The sequence below is a fragment of the Lathamus discolor genome, chromosome 7 (assembly GCF_037157495.1).
Source record: "Lathamus discolor isolate bLatDis1 chromosome 7, bLatDis1.hap1, whole genome shotgun sequence".
Classification (NCBI taxonomy): Eukaryota; Metazoa; Chordata; class Aves; order Psittaciformes; family Psittacidae; genus Lathamus; species Lathamus discolor.
The window spans coordinates 3,968,570-3,986,749 of record NC_088890.1 but is presented as its reverse complement, the minus strand read 5'-3'; the positions used below and the strand labels follow the sequence as shown (position 1 = coordinate 3,986,749).

Here is an 18,180-nt window from a genome sequence, read left to right as displayed (position 1 = left end):
TTCCTGAAAGAAAAATGAAAGGCCGTGTATTTCCATGAGGCAGGGATTCAATTTGTGACACGCAATCACATTTCCTTCTGCACTCTGGAATAATTACACAGCGGAGCAGGGCGAGGAGACCTGATTTAGAGGCACAGGGATGAGACCGAGTTCTGAAATAAAAGAAGACAAATGCAATCATTAAGATACAATAGGCTGCACTTGCCCCTTAATTAGACTTTCTCTTTGATTAAGCAGTAATTAAATATTGCCGTGCTGAAAGGGAATTTTTTTATGGCCCTCCGAAGCCCTAATGTATTGTTAAGATGTTTGTGTGAAGAGCAGGGGCTGCTGCGGGGTGGTGGGGGGGAGGATGTTGCACGCCTGCCCCTTGCTTGCAGAAGAAACCCTCCTGCCTCTCTTGGCTGGCGAGCATGGGCTGGATGGCTGCTCCTGGTCCAGATCACTGTGTGAGCCACTTGTGTTCCCCAAGTGTCCGTGGGGGACCCTGCTTCTGGCCACCACCCGCTGTGAAGCATCTCCAGCATCTCGCTGTCCATGGGGACTCCTGGGTGAGGGATGCAGGTACCAAGCCCACTGCACTGCTGCCATGCTGCAGGTCTGGTTATTAGAGTCATAGAGTCACAGAATCATTTAGGTTGGAAAAGACCCTTGAGATCATTGAGTCCAACCATTAACTCAGCACTACCAATTCCACCACTAAACCATGTCTATGCATCTTCTCAGTGCCTCCAGGATGGTGACTGAATCACCTCCCTGGGCAGCCTGTCTCAGTGCTCGACAACCCTTTCGGTAAAGAAATTTTCCCTATCTGATCCTCCCCTGGCACAGCTTGAGCCCATGTCCTTGAGGCCATTTTGGTGAACCTCATCTTCTACATGGAGACCATGGCCTCTGTGGCCCCAGGAGACACAGCTGGCTTGCAGCCCCTGCCCCAGGCTGGTCCAGCTGAAGGCCAAGACTACCTCCCTGGGGCCAGCCATGCCCTGAGGTTTGCCACACCAAGCTTTGGAAGCAATGGATCAGCAAAAGAGGAGGCTGGGCAAAGGACTTGGAGCATATTGGGCTTTTAGCAGCAAAACCTGAAAATGTTTAGGATGATGAAACATCAAAAGGGAAGGAAATGTCAGGCTCCTATTCCTGGACATTCCTGGGTGGGTAAAAATAGCCCCTGGGCGACACATGGGGTGAAAGTGCTTCTGATCTCTTAATGCAGAGCCCCTGCCATAGCCCCGTGGGCTCTCTGCCACTCACAGCCCTGCTTGCAAGCTGCTTTTTCCAGGCCATAAAACGCCAGCTCTTGCTGAGAATTTCACTAGACGAGATTGTCTTGTTCTTTTCCTGCACAGTGGGTACTTCAGGTAATATCTTTGGGAAATTTTTGCCTACTTGTGTACCCAGTATTTTTTTTATAATCTAGGGGGAAAAAAAGAGATCCTGAAGTATTATGATTATGCTGTTAAACCTTTGTTGTATCAAGGAAAACAAATGAGAGCAAGAGAGAAGCTGTGTGGAGCCTGAGAAGTGTTAAGCAGTGGCAGCAGTCTGTCTTTACTGTTTAATTTCACTTAAAACCGAAATGCCAGCAAGACTGGAGATGAAAAGAGCTGGTGATGCTGAAGTGTCGTGGGGGAGAGGGTGAAATCCCTGTGTCATAGCCACTGTCTGAACATCACTGGGGTCTGAATAAGGGTAGGGGTAGGTGTAAGCTCGGTGGTCAGTCTCTTCTAGATGGTTTGTAGGGTAGGGCTGCAACACCTCAAGCCCCTCCGCAGCTCGTGCTGGTGTTCTGGCCCTTGCCTGTTCACTGCCTGGCCTCTCCGAAGGTGATGGTTTGGTTTGGGTGTGCTGAGTCCTTTGCACGTGTCCCATCAGCTGAACGTCTCGGTGAGCTGAGCTTTGCCTGTCTCTGTTTTGCAGAAGAACGAGTGGCTGTGTTTGAACTGCCAAACTCAGCGGCTGCTGGAGGGCAGCCTGGGCGACCCTGCCCCAATGCCACTGCCCGCCCCGAAGCAGCCTGCGCCCGGCTCCCCCAGGCACCAGCCGCCAGCCGCCAGCCAGCAGCAGCGAGCAGCCGCGCCGGCCCCCACCGAGCCGGCTGCACCCCCCGAGCGCCAGCCTTCGCCTGCCAAGAGCCTCCGGGCTGGCGAGCAGAGCAAGGCCCCCAGCCCTGCCCCGGTGGAGAAGAAGCCCCCGGCGCCGGCAGAGGACAAGCCGCTGCCCAAAGCTGCGCCGGAGCCTCCCAGAGCTCCTGAGAGCACGGCACCGAAGGGGAAGAGCGTGACCCCCAAACCGGAGGTGGAGAGCAAAGAGAGCCGGGCACCCACCGAGGCACCGCGGGCCAAGGAGCAGGAGGTGAGCTCTTAGGGTGCATGCAGCTCCAGCATCCCCAGGGACCACATCCTGCCCGGGTCTGGCCTGGCTCTGAGTCGTGCCTCTGCCAGCGGCCGTGCTCAGAATCATCAAATAAACCGGGCTGGCAAAGACCTTTAAGATCATGAAGTCCAACTGTTACCCCAGCACTGCCAAGGCCACCACTAACCCATGGCACTGAGGACCTTGGCTACATGGGTGTTGAGCACTTCCAGGGACAGTGATTCCACCACTGTACTGGGAAGTGGGGGTTTATTCCAAGTCAGAGCAGAAACTATGCCATTGAGGCCATTTGCCTCAGGAAATGGCCTTTTGGGAAGCAGTGAGCTCAAAACACTGCTGTCTCAGCATTTGCAAACCGCTTAGACACTTCATGGGCTATATAGCAGCATGCTGGTTTTGCCTTCTTTTTATTAGGAATACATTGATTTGGGCATAGTCCAGGTCATCATCAGCCTTTGGATTTGTTTTACAATCATGTGAGGGCAGTTGAATTTATTCTTTAACAGAAAACTTGTTTCACAACGTTTCATGTTGCGGCAGTGTTTTTTAAGCTCCTCGTCCCACTTCTTTTTCTAAATTCAACAAAATTTGGGGAAACATTTGGCTGCATTGGGACTGTTTTCTCCCAGCAGAAACCATGCAGCTGCTGAGGTCACGGCTGCCCCCCATGACATCATGCAGCTCCCAAGGAAGAGGCTTCTCAAATAAAGCCCATGGAGCCTCTGTGGGGTGATGGGCCCTGCTGGGAGCACTGGGGCTGGGCATGATGATGGCACTTTCCCCATGGCTTGGAGGTTCGCCCCCTGCGCTGCCTAATTGTAATGCCAGTTAGAAGGGTCTGTTTATTTCTGCTGGTATCTAATGAAGATCCTGGGGGCCCCCTGCCTCTGAAGGCTGCTTTTGCAGGGCTGTCAGTCAGGGAACTTAACGTTCTTTAGAAGGTGGCCGTTCCTTATGGCTGCCACTGGTCCTTTCGGTGCCACCACACCAGCCTAGCCAGGCGCCAGAGTACAAGGGCCGCTCCCTCCACATACACGCATTCCTACACTGGCTCTCTAGGTGATGGGCAGTGAAAACTGTCAGTATTGCCACCAGACAGATGTCTTGTGTTTGTTACTGGGGACAGATGATACTGATGGGGCCCAGTTTCTTAAATATATTTATGGGTCCCACAGTGCCTTTGCTCCTGGGGACATTTGTTGTGCTATGCCCTGCTTGCAACACGCCACTGATAGGGGTGACACTGGGTGGCCCCCAGCCATCATGCTGGGCTGGCTCCCAGTGCTGCCCAGACTTTCTGCATGCTTCCAAGAAGAGGATTTGGAGTTAGCAGGGCAGCAGCCCCACAGCTGCCCGTGTCTGATGTTGTGCTGTCTCTTGCCCACAGGATGGGAGCAAGCCTTACCCCCCGGACCTGTCCCGCAGCCCCCAGAGCCTGAGCGACACCGGGTACTCCTCCGATGGCATCTCCAGCTCGCAGAGTGAGATCACAGGCCTGGTGCAGCAGGAGGAGGAGAAGCTGAGTAGCACCGGGCTGGCCGGGCAGAGTCCCCCCAGCCCCTCCGAGCTCACCAAGCTGGAGAGCAGCATGCGGCCTCTCCTGGAGGGCCAGGGCGCACCACCGGAGCCCACTGAGCGTGGCAAGAGCAGCACGGAGCCGCGGGAGGAGCAGCGGCAGCGGCAGCGGCCACGGTACCTCTCCATCACCCCTGAAGCCTTCGACTCGGATGAGGAGCTGGAGGACATCCTGGAGGAGGATGAGGACTCGCTGGAGTGGGAGAACCAGCGGGAGCGGCGGGAGAGCGCGGAGTCGTCGGATGAGTTCGGCAGCAAGCTGCGGCACGACTACGTGGAGGACAGCAGCGAGGGGGGCTTCTCCCCGGTACCTCCCCGGCCCAAGGGCCGTGAGGCTGACGTGAGCGATGAGGAGTTCATGCGGAGGCAGATCCTGGAGATGAGCGCAGAGGAGGACAACCTCGAAGAGGAGGAGGAGGAAGGCTACGGGCGCACCAAGTACAGCGTCCCCAAAGCTGGGCAGAAGGCCGAGGCAGAGAAGGGCAAAGAGCCGGCCAAGCGGCGCCTGCCACATGGTGCCAGCAGCATGTATGAGGAGAGAAAGGAGGTGGAGACAGCAGAGGGTGATGACTTGAGCACGGCACAGGGCGGACTGCGGCGCTTCAAGACCATCGAGCTGAACAGCACAACTGGCTACGGCCGGGAGATGGAGATGGGGCAGGAGGTGGACGCCAGCCTGGACCGGGAGCCTGAGCTGGAGATGGAGAGCCTGACGGGCTCCCCCGAAGAGCGCTCCCGGGGCGAGTACTCCTCCACCCTGCCAGCCACGACGCCCAGCTACACCTCGGGCACTTCGCCCACCTCCATCTCCTCCCTGGAGGAAGACAGTGACAGCAGCCCCAGCCGTCGGCAGCGCCTGGAGGAGGTGAAGCAGCAAAGAAAGGCTCGCCACCGCTCACATGGTCCCTTGCTGCCCACCATTGAGGACTCATCTGAGGAGGAGGAGCTGCGGGAGGAAGAAGAGCTGCTGCGGGAGCAGGAGAAGATGCGGGAGGTGGAGCAGCAGCGCATCCGGAGCACGGCACGTAAGACCAAGCGCGACAAGGAGGAGCTGAGGGCCCAGCGGAGGAGAGAGCGCTCCAAAACCCCCCCCAGCAACCTCTCCCCCATCGAGGATGCCTCCCCCACTGAGGAGCTGCGGCAGGCAGCAGAGATGGAGGAGCTGCACCGCTCCTCCTGCTCTGAGTACTCACCCTCCATCGACTCAGAGGCTGAGAGCTTTGACGCAGTGACCTCCAAGCTGTACAAGTCAGGCAGCGAGTACAACCTGCCCACCTTCATGTCACTGTACTCCCCGACGGAGAAGGGCGAGAGCGGCCCCAGCCAGCCTGCCAGCAAGCCCCTCAAGAGCGCTGAGGAAGCCTACGAGGAGATGATGAGGAAGGCAGAGATGATGCAGAAGCAGCAGGTCCAGCAGGCTCAGCCAGCGGTTTCCTACAGCAGCACCTACCAGCAGGTCAGCTACCACGGCACCGAGGGCCAGAACAGCTTCGATTACCAGTACACGGAGGAGTACCGATACGATGGTGGCCCCGCACACCCCTCCCAGCCCAGCTATCCCAGTGGGAAGGCAGGAGCGGTGTATGAGGAGATCCTGCAGACCTCACAGAGCATCTCCAGGATGCACCGGTCCTCCTCCTTCGACCTGTCCCTTGAGCAGGGAGAGAAGGCAAAGGGGCAGGAGGAGGCGTACCAGGAGAAGCACTTCCTCCATGCCGAGAGTGCCTACGCTGACCTGATGAAGCAGAATGGTGGCCCGCTCACCCCTGGTACCAGCCCCACGCAGCTCTCTGCTCCTGTCTCTTTTGCCACCTCGGACAGCAGCACAGCCAAGGCCATTCCCGATGTCCGGGTCACCCAGCATTTTGCAAAAGAGGGGCAAGACCCAACCAAGCTCCAGGGCACCCCGGCAGCTCCCAGCCCAGCATTCAAGGCTGCTACCACTCCTTACACCTACGGCAAAGGTGCTAGCACAGTGACAACGGCAGCAGCCAGCCCTGGGAGTGTGCTGCGCACCTACAGCTCCCCAGCTCCGGAGGCCCCATCCATACCTAGCAGAAGCTACAGCCCGGTGAAGAGCACTGTCAGCTACGGCTCGCAGACAGAGGACATCAGCAGAAGCAAGGCAGTGGTGGAGATCAGCGTGCAGACAGCCAGGGAGAAGCTCCCGGCTGCGAGCGACAGCAAGCCCCCGCCACCAAAGACATACACCTTCTACAAGAGCTCCAGCCCTCCCCTCTCACCCACCTCCCCGACACAGAGTCCCACCCGCACCACAAAGGCCACAGCAGAGTTTTCCACGCAGACGCAGAGCCCCCTCCTGCCCTACGAGGGTCCCACCGCCGGCCCTGCCACCTCTTCCCCCATGGTAGCACAGGGGACGCAGACCCCCCACCGGGCAGGCTCCCCACGCCTGGCGCGGCAGCCCTCCTCGCAGGATGCTCCCTTCATGCTGATCCCGCTGGCGGCTGACGCAGCCAGCCAGACTAAGCCAACCAGCTCCGGCTCCTCAACATCTCCCACCACATCGCCCACCAGGCCGAGCCGGCAGCTGCCGGCACACGGCTACAGCCAGGCACCAGAGACGGAGCAGCCACTGACTGCCTACATCAGGGTACAGCCGGTGAAGGAGCACACCCAGAAGGCACCCGCTGTGACTTCAGCCGCTGATGGCATCACGGGGCTGTACGGCTGGGGAGCACTCCCTGCAGAAAACATCTCCCTCTGCCGCATTTCCTCCATCCCTGGCACATCCCGGGTCGAGCCAGGGCCTAAGGTGCCGAGCACTAACGCCGTGGACTTACGGACCGCGCTGAAGTCTGCCCCCATCATCATAACGGACCAAGGCATGGATCTCACCTCCTTGGCCACAGAGGCCAGGAAGTACTGCCTGACCTTGGACCACATCCCGAGCCGGCAGTCCACAGCCATCCAGCCCCTGATCATCAACCTCAATGCGCAGGAGCAGCCCCACGCCATCATCGCGGCAGCCAGCACTGCCAGCCTGGCCATCGCCTCCCCCATGCTCCTCTCACAGCCCAAGCAGCCCGTGGTCTATGGAGACCCTTTCCAGAGCCGGGTGGACTTCGGGCAGGGGACCGGCAGCCCAGTGTGCTTGGCACAGGTGAAGCAGGTGGAGCAGGGCGTCCAGACGGCCGCTGTCAGAGCCAGTGGGGTGCCTGTTGCCAAGTCTGAGCCCTCCGCTGCCCCGCAGCCCAAGTTTGCAAGGTACGGTGTGCCGGGACAGATGGTGAAGAAGGACATGCTCATCACACAGACCGGTGCAGCACAGAATGTCGGTGGCCTCCAGCAGCCCTTCCTGCCGGAGCCGGGCTCAGAGCTGTACCGGGCAGTGCCGGTGGAGCTAAAAAGCCAGAGCCCTCTCCTTGCCCTGGGGGGTAAGAAGTCCCAGGTGATGATGGTGCAGATGGAGGAGGCGGCAGCCGGCCCAGTGACCAAAGTGCTGAAGGAGGAACCGCCAGCCAATGTTCTGGACCTCACGGGCATGAAGCCAGAGAGCCAGGTTGCCTGCTGTGACGTGGTCTACAAGTTCCCCTTCGGCGGCAGCTGCACCGGCGCCTTCAACCCCACCTCCAAGATGCCAGAGAAGAAAGCTGGGGAGGCGGCAGCGCCTGGCCGGAAAGCCAGTGGGCCCCTCTACGGCAGCAGGGAGCCAGAGCTGCCGGAGACCTTCCCCTTCCGGGAGCAGCCAGCACCGGCACCCCCAGTCTACGAGGAGCAGAAATTTTACCCCACCGGCGCCTTCGGCCGCCTCTACTCCTCCATGTCAGACACGAACCTCTCCGAAATCGGGATGGGCTACTACCCCACAAAGGGGGATCAGCCCTTCGCCTCCCCAGCGGGCGATGCCGCCGTGGACCTCAGCACCATGAAGCACTCCTACAGCGTGGGCTTCGCAGAGGAGGGGTACCTGGGCCAGGGGCTGCAGTATGGCTCCTTCTCCGACCTCCGCCAGCCGGCGGAGCTGCTGGGCCGCCAGCTCCCCATGCGCAGGTACAGCTCAGCCTCCAACATCTACTCTGACTACCGCTTCTCTCCCCGGGCAGACCTGTCCAGCTTCCAGGAGTCCAGTCTGGCCCACTACAGTGCCACCACAGCACGGGAGATCAGCCGCATGTGCGCCGCCCTCAACTCCATGGACCAGTATGGCGGCCGGCACGCCAATGGCCCCGACCTGATGCCCTACGGCCCCGGTGCCGGGCCAGGGGGGCCGGGCGGGCTGGCGGCTCCACAGCAGGGCCCTGTGCCCCCCAAACCCAGCGGGATGTACAACCCCAGCTTCCCTGAGGGGCGGCAGGGCTTCGGCAGCCTGGCACAGTACAACATCCCCGGCGTCCGCCTGGGCACCATCCGGCAGATGTTCCCTTCCACCGCCACCGTGCGGGCTGCCGACGGCATGATCTACTCAACCATCAACACGCCCATCGCCTCCACGCTGCCCATCACCACCCAGCCGGCCTCGGTGCTGCGGCCCATGCTGCGTGGGCTCTACAGACCCTACGGCCCAGGCGGTGTGGCAGCGGTGCCTCTGGCCAGCCTGGCCAGGCTGCCGGTCGTCACCCCCCGCGTCCCACTGGCAGCACAGGGCCTCTACCGCTACCCAGCGCCGAGCCGGCCGGCCCCGGCAGCCTCACTGATGGAGACACCCGTGTACCTGGGCAAGCCCATCAGCACAGCGCCGGTGGCAGCGGGTGCCGGTCCTGCTCCCAAAGTCCCCACCACCAGTGGCTTGCAGAGAGCGGAGCCGGCAGGAGCTGCGCCCCGCGCCGAGGGGCCAGCGGCACCGGCAGCCAGCAAGGAGAGCGGGCAGGCAGCCCCGGTGGCCAAGCCGGCTCAGGATGGAGGAGCGCAGCGGGAGGAGCGGGAGCGGGAGGAGGAGCGGCAGCGCAAGCAGCAGGAGCACGTGCTGCAGCTGGAGCGGGAGCGCGTGGAGCTGGAGAAGCTTCGCCAGCTGCGGCTGCAGGAGGAGCTGGAGCGGGAGCGCGCGGAGCTGCAGCGGCACCGGGAGAAGGAGCAGCTGCTGGTGCAGCGGGAGCTGCAGGAGCTGCAGTGCATCAAGCAGCAGGTGCTGCAGCAGCAGCAGGAGGAGCGGCACGCGCAGCTGGCGCTGCAGCGGGAGCAGCTCGCGCAGCAGCGCCTGCAGCTCGAGCACATCCACCAGCTCCAGCACCAGCTGCAGCAGCAGCTCGAGGAGCAGAAGAGGCAGAAAAGTGCGTTCCCCGCGCCCGCTGAGCCCAGCGCCCGCCCGCCCGACGGGCCTGCCGAGGTGCCGCGGGGTCTGCCGCAGCACAACGGGCACGCGTGGCCGCCACCCGGCCAGGCGCCGCTGGATGGCCCTGCCGGGCCCCGCTACCCCGCGCCACAGCGCCCGCTCAGCAGCTCGGCCTCGGACATGTCCCTGCAAGCCGAGGATTCCTGGGAGCCTGGACGGGGCATCAAGAAGAGGAACTCGATGCCGCGGCTGCGGGACGCCTATGAGAAGGAGGCTTCGCGGGAAGCCTTTGCGGGGAGGAAGACGGCGGACAGCAGCGTGCAGACGGACGAGGAGGACAGCGAGGAGCGGTACCTGCTGTCACGGCGGCGGCGGGTGCGGCGCAGCACCGACTGCAGCGTGCAGACGGATGAGGAGGACAGCGGGGAGTGGGAGCAGCCCGTGCGCCGCCGACGCTCGCGGCCCTCGCGGCACACGGAGGCTGGTGCCGAGGGCAAGGCGGAGGGTACAGCCCGCGGTACGGCCAGCGTGGGCATCCAGACCATCAGCGACTGCTCGGTGCAGACAGAGCCCGACCAGCTCCTCCGCGTCTCCCCCTCCATCCACATCACCACCCATGACCCCCGGGTGGAGATCATCAAGTACATCTCAGCTCCAGAGAAGACACAGCGTGGCGAGAGCCTGGCGTGTCAGACGGAGCCGGAGCCAGCCCCCCAGCCCGGCGTCGTGGTGCCCCAGCTGACGGTGCCCACCACCATCCCGCCCTACTCCACCAACATCCAGATGGTGAGCACGGGCCCCCTGGACCCCCACGCCATCCGGCAGCAGACCCTGGGCAAATTTGAGAAGAAGAAACCTGATCCCCTGGAAATTGGCTACCAGTCCCATCTGCCGGCCGAGTCCCTCTCCCAGCTGGTGACCCGCCAGCCGCCCCGCTCTCCTCAGGTCCTCTACTCGCCCGTCTCTCCCTTGTCCCCCCATCGCCTCCTGGAGTCCTCCTTCGCCACCAGTGAGCGGCTGAACAAGGCTCACGTCCCCCCGCAGAAGCACTTCACCACCGACTTGTCCCCACGCCAGCAGACGCTGCCGCGACCCATCAAGACCATGCAGCGCTCCCTCTCAGACCCCAAGCCCATCAGCCCCACTGCCGAGGAGGCCGGCAAGGACAGGTTCTCCCTCTACCAGCATGCGCTGCTCCCTGGCACACAGGTACGTCAGCATGGGGAACAAACGTTCCCTTGGGGAATGGCCCCAGGAGGCACCTCGGGACATTCTGGTCTCATTAGCACTGCGGCAATTAATGGTTTAAAAAGCTGGCTTCTCACAGTGACTGATGACAGCCAGTGGACACAGACCAGAGCTGGCTGCAGGAGGGAGGCCCTGGAGATCCATGGGCTACACGAGCCCATCAGTGGGCAGGAGCTGCTGCTGGCTGTCAGGGTCCGGGCTGTCCCCTGCCCCCTGTGTCCTCCTCCTCTCCCAGGGAGCAGCCGATGTGCATGGCTCTGTTTCGGGTGGTGGTGGTGGCTCTTATTCCCACCTTTGCCTCCTTGGGCTGCCAAGTGCCCAGCAAAGAGCCCTGGGGCAATTCTCAGGGCAGCAGCAGCTCCGACCTCTCTCCGAAGCCAAGCACCTGAGGACAGAAAGCATTTCTTGTGGCACGGGGCCGTCACGGCACTTGGCCAGCTGCCACCCTCGGAATTACTCGCTGAAAGCGCCCTGCCTGTTACTTCCATCCTATTTATTGTGCTTTTACATAAATGCTGCTTCCTCGGTGCATGGGGGAACACGTGCACAGCGGCTGCCTGACCGCAACCTCTGGGCATGGGAGGAGCTCCATGATACTCAGGGGGGAACATGGGGGGACACCCTCCTGCATCACTGACCAAGCGTTCCTTTGGTTTGCAGGTGGGGGGGCTGCAGTCAAGCCCACTGTCACGGAAGGTGAAGCGGACACTGCCCAGCCCACCACCCGAGGAGCCCCATGTGCCCCTGGCCAGCTCAGCCACCCCCCAGCTCTACCTGAGCAGCCTGGCACCCAAGGCCACCGCGCCAGTCACCAAGGCCAGCCTGCTGAAGGAGCTGGACCGCGACCTGAGGCTGGTGGAGCACGAGGCCACCAAGCTGCGGAAGAAGCAGGCAGAGCTGGACGAGGAGGAGAAGGAGATCGACGCCAAGCTGAAGTACCTGGAGCTGGGCATCACCCAGCGCAAGGAATCGCTGCTGAAGGAGCGTGGAGGTGGGCGAGACCACCCCTACCTGCGCTGCGCCGGGGACCGCCGCGACTACCTGTCGGACAGCGAGCTGCACAGCCTGCGCCTCGCCGCCTATGACGGCACCGGCCTGCGCCCTGCGCCCGCCGGGCAGTACCCTGACTTCGCCGCTGCCTCCTACGGCGCCTACCCATACCCTGCCCCGCAGGGCCCCGCTGCCTTCCCACCGCCACGCCTGCAGCATCCCCAGTACCCCGCAGCCAGCACCGCACAGGATGGCTTGCCAGCGGCCCCACTACCTGCCTTCGCCTCGCCTGGTGCCTTCGCAGCCCCCGGCGCTGCATACCCAGAGCTGGGCACTCCAGGCCAGCCGGGCTTCCAGCCCCAAAACCCCTACCAAGCCCCGAGCGCCTTTGCCGGAGCGGCCACCATGCCAGCGGCACAGCCCGCCCTCTTCCAGAGCCCTGCAGACGTAGCTGGTGCGCACCAGAAGCCACGGCAGACCTCGCTGGCTGACCTGGAACAGAAGATCCCCACCAACTACGAGGTCATTGGCGCAGCCACCAGCTCCTCTGCCATTCCCGATGTCACCTTCAGCACCGCACCAGCCAGCGGTGGCTATGAGCAGTACAAGGCACCAGAGGCCCGGCAGGCTGAGAGGGCCGGTGCAGCTCCAGGCCCCACAGCAAGCTTCTCTTCAGAGTCCCTCTACACCAGCCTGGAGCAGAACATCCCCCGTAACTACGTGATGATCGAGGACATCAGCGAGCTCACCAAGGAGAGCCCAGCAGTGGAGGGGCAGAAAGCAGAGCCAACCGGCACAGGCACTGACAGCCGCCATGGCAGAGAGAAGAGTGAGCTGGGGGATGCCGAGAGCTCCAGCCGGCCCTGCTGCTACAGCAAAGCTGAGGAGGAGTCTGAGGAGGACATCTATGACCACCATGGCCCCGACTATCGAGGGAAGAACAGCTACCACCGGGGCGCGGAGAGCAATGGCAGGGTGTCAGGTAGCTCCGCCAGCTCATCCTACTACTATGGGGACAGTGAGTACCGGCACTCCTCAAGGGTGGACAAGCACGGCTCTGGTGCAGCTCTGCCGAAACATTCATCCAAGAACCTGGCACCTGCCGTTGTCTCCTCGAAGCGCAGCAAGCACAGGAAGCAGGGCATGGAGCAGAAGATCTCCAAGTTCTCCCCCATCGAAGAAGCCAAAGACGTGGAGTCAGACCTGGCCTCTTACGCAGCAACAACCTCAGTCGGCAGCAGCAATGTGGCCTCCAGGGCCAAGAAGTTGCAGGAGGAGATCACCTATGGCTTGAAGAAGAATGTCTACGAGCAGCAGAAGTACTACGGTGTCTCCAGCCGGGATCTGGTAGACGAGGAGGAGCGGGTCTATGCTGCCGGCAGAACCCGCTCCTCCGGCTATGGGGTGGAGAAGTCCTCTGGCCGGGAGGCAGGCAGCCGGAGCAAGTCCTATGAGCGGGAGGGCGCAGAGCGCTCCCAGAAAGGTGGCTCCAAGCCCTCGTCCCTCAGCATGAGCCAGAGCCGCGGGCGGGCACCCATCCGCACACAGCCCTCAGAGGAGGAGAGCCCTGTCAGCCCCCTGGGGAAGGCGGTGGGGGGACCACGTGCTGTGGGGGGGCCTGGTCCCCAGTCGGCAGGGGACCCCTGCTCCCAGTTCTGCTCCAGCCACTCGTTGCCTGATGTACAAAAGCACATCAAAGACGTGCCAAGGAGTCACTCGTACAAGCATGAGGAGGGCTACGGCATGGATGATGCCCATTGCGTTGTCTCGGACAGCGAAGGTAACGGCTCCCCGTGGTGACCACCCCAGAGCATGGCACTTCCCCGGGGCATGCCCGTCCGCTCGTACGCAGAGACACTCTCACCGCCTCAGTTTGCTTGACATGTGCCTTCCTTCCCTTGCCCTGGGTGTTCGGTGTTAGCCGGTCCCACCGGTCCCACACCGTGCCCTGCCGTGCCGCGTCCCATCCCCACCGGCACGGGCTGTCCCCTGCGCGCGTGCCCGCTGCTTGCCTCTCCCTCATCATTGCATGGCTTCCACCCGGGCAGCCTTGACCGAGACATTGACTGTGGTTTGTTTTTGGTTTCTGAAGCCTATCATTTGGGTCAGGAGGAGACAGACTGGTTTGATAAGCCCAGGGAGGCACGCGCGGAGCGGGTCAGGCACTACAGTGGCCACTCTTCCTCGCAGAAGAGACCCCCGGTTAAGCACACCTACCATGACTACGACGAGCCCCTCGACGAGGACCCATGGCAGCACGATGACTACCCCCAGCACCGCGAGCACCGGCACCACAGGGAGTATGATCGCCATGCTGGCAGCTCCCGGCACGCCGGCGATGAGCCCCCGCGCCGCTCGGCCAAGCAGCACCCGCGAGAGCCTGGCCGCCACGAGCCCCGAGGCCACGGGCCACCAGCTGCCACCAAGAAGGCGCAGCAGCCTGAGCCCCGCGCACCCGCACCCTACGGCCCCAGCTCTGCTGAGTACACCCCATCGTCCCGCCCCACTGCTCACCACCACGGCGCTGAGACGCCCAAGGCGCAGAAGCCTCCCCAGCCACACGGGCCGGCTGCCCCAGCGCCAAAGCAGGAGCCCCTCGCACACACGCAGCAGCCGGCGAGCAGACAGCAGCAGGCAGGGCAGCAGGCAGCGCGGCAGCAGCCGGCAGCACGGCAGGCTGCCCAGCCCACGGGCTCAGCACAGCCTGAGGCGAGGGGCAGGACGCAGGGACCCCCATCGGCCCGGCCACCACAGCAGCAGCAGCAGCCAGGGCCAGCGCAGGCCGCGGGGAAGGCGCCGGCCACAGTCCATGCACAGCCAGGAGGGCACCCAGCGCCGGCGGTAAGTATGGGCTCAGCTGTGTCCTGGCCACACAGCTCTGCCATGGGCAAGGGCTGGCAGGGGAAGGGTTTAGGAACGGGAGCCATGGGGCAAGATGTGTTCTACCCATGTGCCCACCGTAGCCACCCTGAGTGCCACGGGAGCAGCCGTCTCTTTGAGGGGACCCAGGAGGTGCCATCCCCATGCCTTAGATCCCTTGCTGCCTCTTTTGGGGCTGTGGAGCAGTGTTTGGGGTTTTTGGTGTCGCCTCCCTGCCCGTGCCACCCCTAGAGGATGCTCTCTGAGAGTTGTTTTCCCTGTTCCAGCCAAAACCGGAGCAGACGGATGCGCCCAAACCTGCAGCAAAAGTGCCACAGCAGCCGGGGAGAGCACCCACATCACAGCCTCTGGGAGCAGCAGGTCAGTAGGTCTGGCAGCACACTGCCATTCACCCCCACACTGGCTGCCTGGCACCCCTGGGGCTCAGCCGAGCTCCCATGGCCATCCCCTGCTAATGGTGGCTTCATTTGTCCCCTAGCAGATGTCAAGGCCGGTCCGAGGGCACCCGGGGCGCGTGGTCCTGCCAGTACAGCCATGGGGCAGCCCGGGGCGGAAGGAGAGAGCGTCTTCTCCAAAATCCTGCCAGGGGGGGCAGCGGAACAGGCAGGCAAATTGACTGAAGGTGAGGGCTGCACCAGGGGATGGGGATGGCATGGTGGTGCTCTCCTGCACCAACACCCAGTCGGGCACCTTGGGGGTGGCCACGGTGCTCCTGTGGTTTGGGATCCCGTGAGGTGGGGGCCAGGGCGTCTGCGCCATGCTGACACCTCTCCCGGCTTCCCCACAGCGGTGTCAGCTTTCGGCAAGAAGTTTACTTCGTTCTGGTGAGAGAACGGCACAAGGTGAGTGCAGCCACACCGGGCACTGCGCCATGGGCTCTCGATGCCCTGGCCAGGCCTGACGCCCTGCTGTTCCCTCCCGCTGCAGGAGTTTGGGAAGCGAGTGGAGATCGAGTCGTTGCAGTGGAAAAACCTATGAAGAAGCCACTGAATTCAGCACACGGCGCCAGACTCTGAGTATAACAGTGAGTGTCCGGGGCACCTGCACACAAGTTCCCCCCATTGCACCAGTCCCCTCCTCCATGCCATCCCTGGGGCTCCCATGGCACCGCTGTCCCCACTGGCACATGCCAAGCCCTGCCTCCAGGGTGAGGAGGACATGGTGCAGCCCCGTCCTCTTTGCACTGGGTCACCCATTCCCATCTTCATCCCCAAGTGCCGGCCCCAAGCTGGGGCGTGGGGTTTGGCCTCATTCCCCAGTCTCAGCAGTGCCATGTGAGCCAATGCCACGTGGATGCTGGTGCAGACCCTGGGTTTGCGGGGAAGGTTTGGGCAGCCTGAGCTCTGCTCTGGGAGCCCGTCCAGCATGGGGGTGGCAGCAGCTGCTGTGCCGGCAGCGCCACTTGGCTTGCCATGGCCCATGTGCTCGGGTCCCTTCCACGGGGACATCGCTGCTCGTGCTAACGCCTCTCTCTGTGTCTCTTGCAAGCTTTTGAAAGCAGGGCAATCCCTGGATGCTGGACCAAACGGCGGCCAAACGGGGCCCCAGCGGACGCCCTGGGGCAGGTGCCCCCCATGCCTGGCGATCAGCTCCGGTGCGCACACGGCAAAGCCCCAGCAGCCGCTCCAAGAGGACAGGCCTGATCCGGAGCATCGGGTCAGGCCCCGTAGGTGGGCCGTGGCCCTTTCTCAAGATTATACGCAGAGTTGCTCCCTCCAAACTCCAGCTCTGGCCTCTTCATAGGTTTTTCCCCCTCCGTGAGCCGAGGGCTGGGTGCCATGCGTGCCGTTCCTCCTTCCCGACCCCGTCCGCCCCACCAGGGTGTCCCCGCGGCCCCTGCACTGTGGCCCGCTCCTGGCCCCACCGGGGAGCCCCCGGAGCGCGTCAGCTAGGACCTAACACTGTTTCACTACTGAAATACGAGGCCATAGGACTCTGACAGGTGGCACGGCCGGCCTTTGCTGCCGCAGCCGCCGGCTGGGCACATGTCCCGGCACTCAGTGCCGCCCCGAAGCCATTGGAAGCATTGAAAGGGCCGCGCTTGCCCTCGCCACACAGCCAGCGCGCCCACCGCCGGGCACCCCTTTTCTTTCAAGAACAGCCTTAATCATCCCACTTTGATTTCTGTGTATACCTCATCCACACCGGGGAGGGCACGGGGCGTCGTTGGGGAGGGATCCTTTCTTTTCTCAGTTTCTTTGAGTTCATTTGGTTTTGGTTTGGTTTCTAAACTTTATACCAAATCCTCTTCCCTCTTTGCTTTGTGCGATGAGTTAGCACACGGGCTGTCGTCTGTAGAAGCAATAGAGTGCAGGAGGCTACAAAAGAGCACAAATCCCGTGGAACAAGATCAGGAGAGCTTTGCCTCCGGCAGTATCTTCCTCTTACTGTGCAATCCAAGTCCTTCTCAAGCCATTTCGTGGGGACAGCCAATGCGGCGGCCGGTGGCCAAAGCCCACTCGCCCTGCCAGGAGGGGGTTCCTTGGGGATGGGGAGCAGCTGGCAGGCAAGGAGGAGGCTCGCCCGCGCCCCGCTGCCTCCCCATGCCGGCGGCACCCGCCAGTGCCCCCCGCTCACCCGCCTGATGTTCTATGCAACGAAATAACACGACTCCAGAACAAGACCTGTGAATAGCCAATCGGTTTAATGTCGCGCCTAAAGGGTTTCATCGCAAAGCGTGCCGCCGAGCGACCCGAGAACTTACTCTTTACCAACCACCCGTGCGTATGAATTCGTGGCATGTTCGACCCACGGAGGGCCACTTTGCCAAAGGGCAGCCCTAGCGCCCGTGACCGTCTGTCCCGTCGTAGAGCATGGCTTGCTACTTCTCTGCACGGTTCCACCCGCCTTTCAGTGCTTGCTGTTCTTTGCCTGGACTTTTCTTTTTCTCTTTTCCATCAGTCCATCGCTGTACTGAAAGCTCTTTGCAGATTTATGCACTTGTTATCAAGGGCCCAGTTCCCCAGGGATGCCCACGCTCCGCAGCAGGTCCCTCGTGGGGGCTCTGCCTGCCCCAAGGCTGGGGAAGAGGCCAGCAGCTGTGGGACCAGAGGGAGCGCGGAGTTCTCGTGGGGGGGAACGGAGGACAGCCCCAGCCCTGCGAGCACCCACTGACGACGAGTGGGTTCCTCCTCCGGGCCCCGCTGCCCCTCGCGCTGTAAATACGTGTACAGTGTGTAAACTGCCCGCGGGACTGAGACCCCCGCCGAGGCCCGTTCTGCCGCCCGAGCACACCCGCCACCTCGCCTCGGTGTCCGCCGGGACCGGGGGCACGTGTCCCGCCCCGCCGGGCCCCCAGGCTGCAGGCTGCTGGCCGGGGCGGGGGGCGGAGGGTGCGAAGGGGCGGGCGCCGTTGGCAGCAGTAGGCGCGATGCCGGGTGCGCTCCCTCTGACCATTGTGACGGTGTGCGTGTCTGCTGTGCTCTGTGCCACCCGTAGTGACCCCGTTCCGTGCCGTTCCGTGCCGTTCGTGCCGTGCCGCCCCGCCGCTGTGTCGTGACTCCCTCCCAGAAGCTGCCCCCTCACCAGGTGTTTCTGTGGGAACAGAATAAAAAGGACTTGACACAAACCACCAACGGCCCCGATTCCTGCCTGCGGGGGGCGAGGGGGGCCTGGACATCGGCCGGGCTGCGGGTCCCGCTGGGCCCCAAGGGCGCGATCTCCTCAGCCCGCACCGGGGACACGGCTCCGGGCGGCCCAGCGGCCTCCAGCGGCGGCCTGCGCTGAGCGGCTGCCCCGGCCGAGACCGGCCGCCGGGCCCAAGCCTCCCGCGGCGGCGGTGGCGGCGCCGGGCGTGTCCACCAGGGGGCGCCTCAACGCGGAGGGTTGGGCCAGCGCCGCAGCCAATAGGAGGTGCCGCAGTCCGCAGGCCCCTCCCC

The 18,180-nt window shown here is 62.8% G+C and overlaps 1 protein-coding gene across 3 annotated transcripts in view; it reads left to right on the top strand.

Annotated features, from left to right (window-relative positions):
- BSN (bassoon presynaptic cytomatrix protein) overlaps positions 1–17,873 on the top strand; it is a 96,783-nt gene extending 78,910 nt beyond the window's left edge. For all 3 annotated transcript variants that reach the window (XM_065687749.1, XM_065687750.1, XM_065687751.1), the window contains 9 exons: positions 1,921–2,355; positions 3,764–10,393; positions 11,093–13,202; positions 13,515–14,263; positions 14,569–14,662; positions 14,781–14,924; positions 15,090–15,144; positions 15,230–15,326; positions 15,791–17,873. In XM_065687749.1, the coding sequence (XP_065543821.1) occupies positions 1,921–2,355; positions 3,764–10,393; positions 11,093–13,202; positions 13,515–14,263; positions 14,569–14,662; positions 14,781–14,924; positions 15,090–15,130 (10,203 nt within the window). In that variant the 3' untranslated portion in view covers positions 15,131–15,144; positions 15,230–15,326; positions 15,791–17,873. The remainder of the gene's footprint in view (positions 1–1,920; positions 2,356–3,763; positions 10,394–11,092; positions 13,203–13,514; positions 14,264–14,568; positions 14,663–14,780; positions 14,925–15,089; positions 15,145–15,229; positions 15,327–15,790) is intronic.
- The last annotated feature ends 307 nt before the right edge of the window (positions 17,874–18,180 follow it).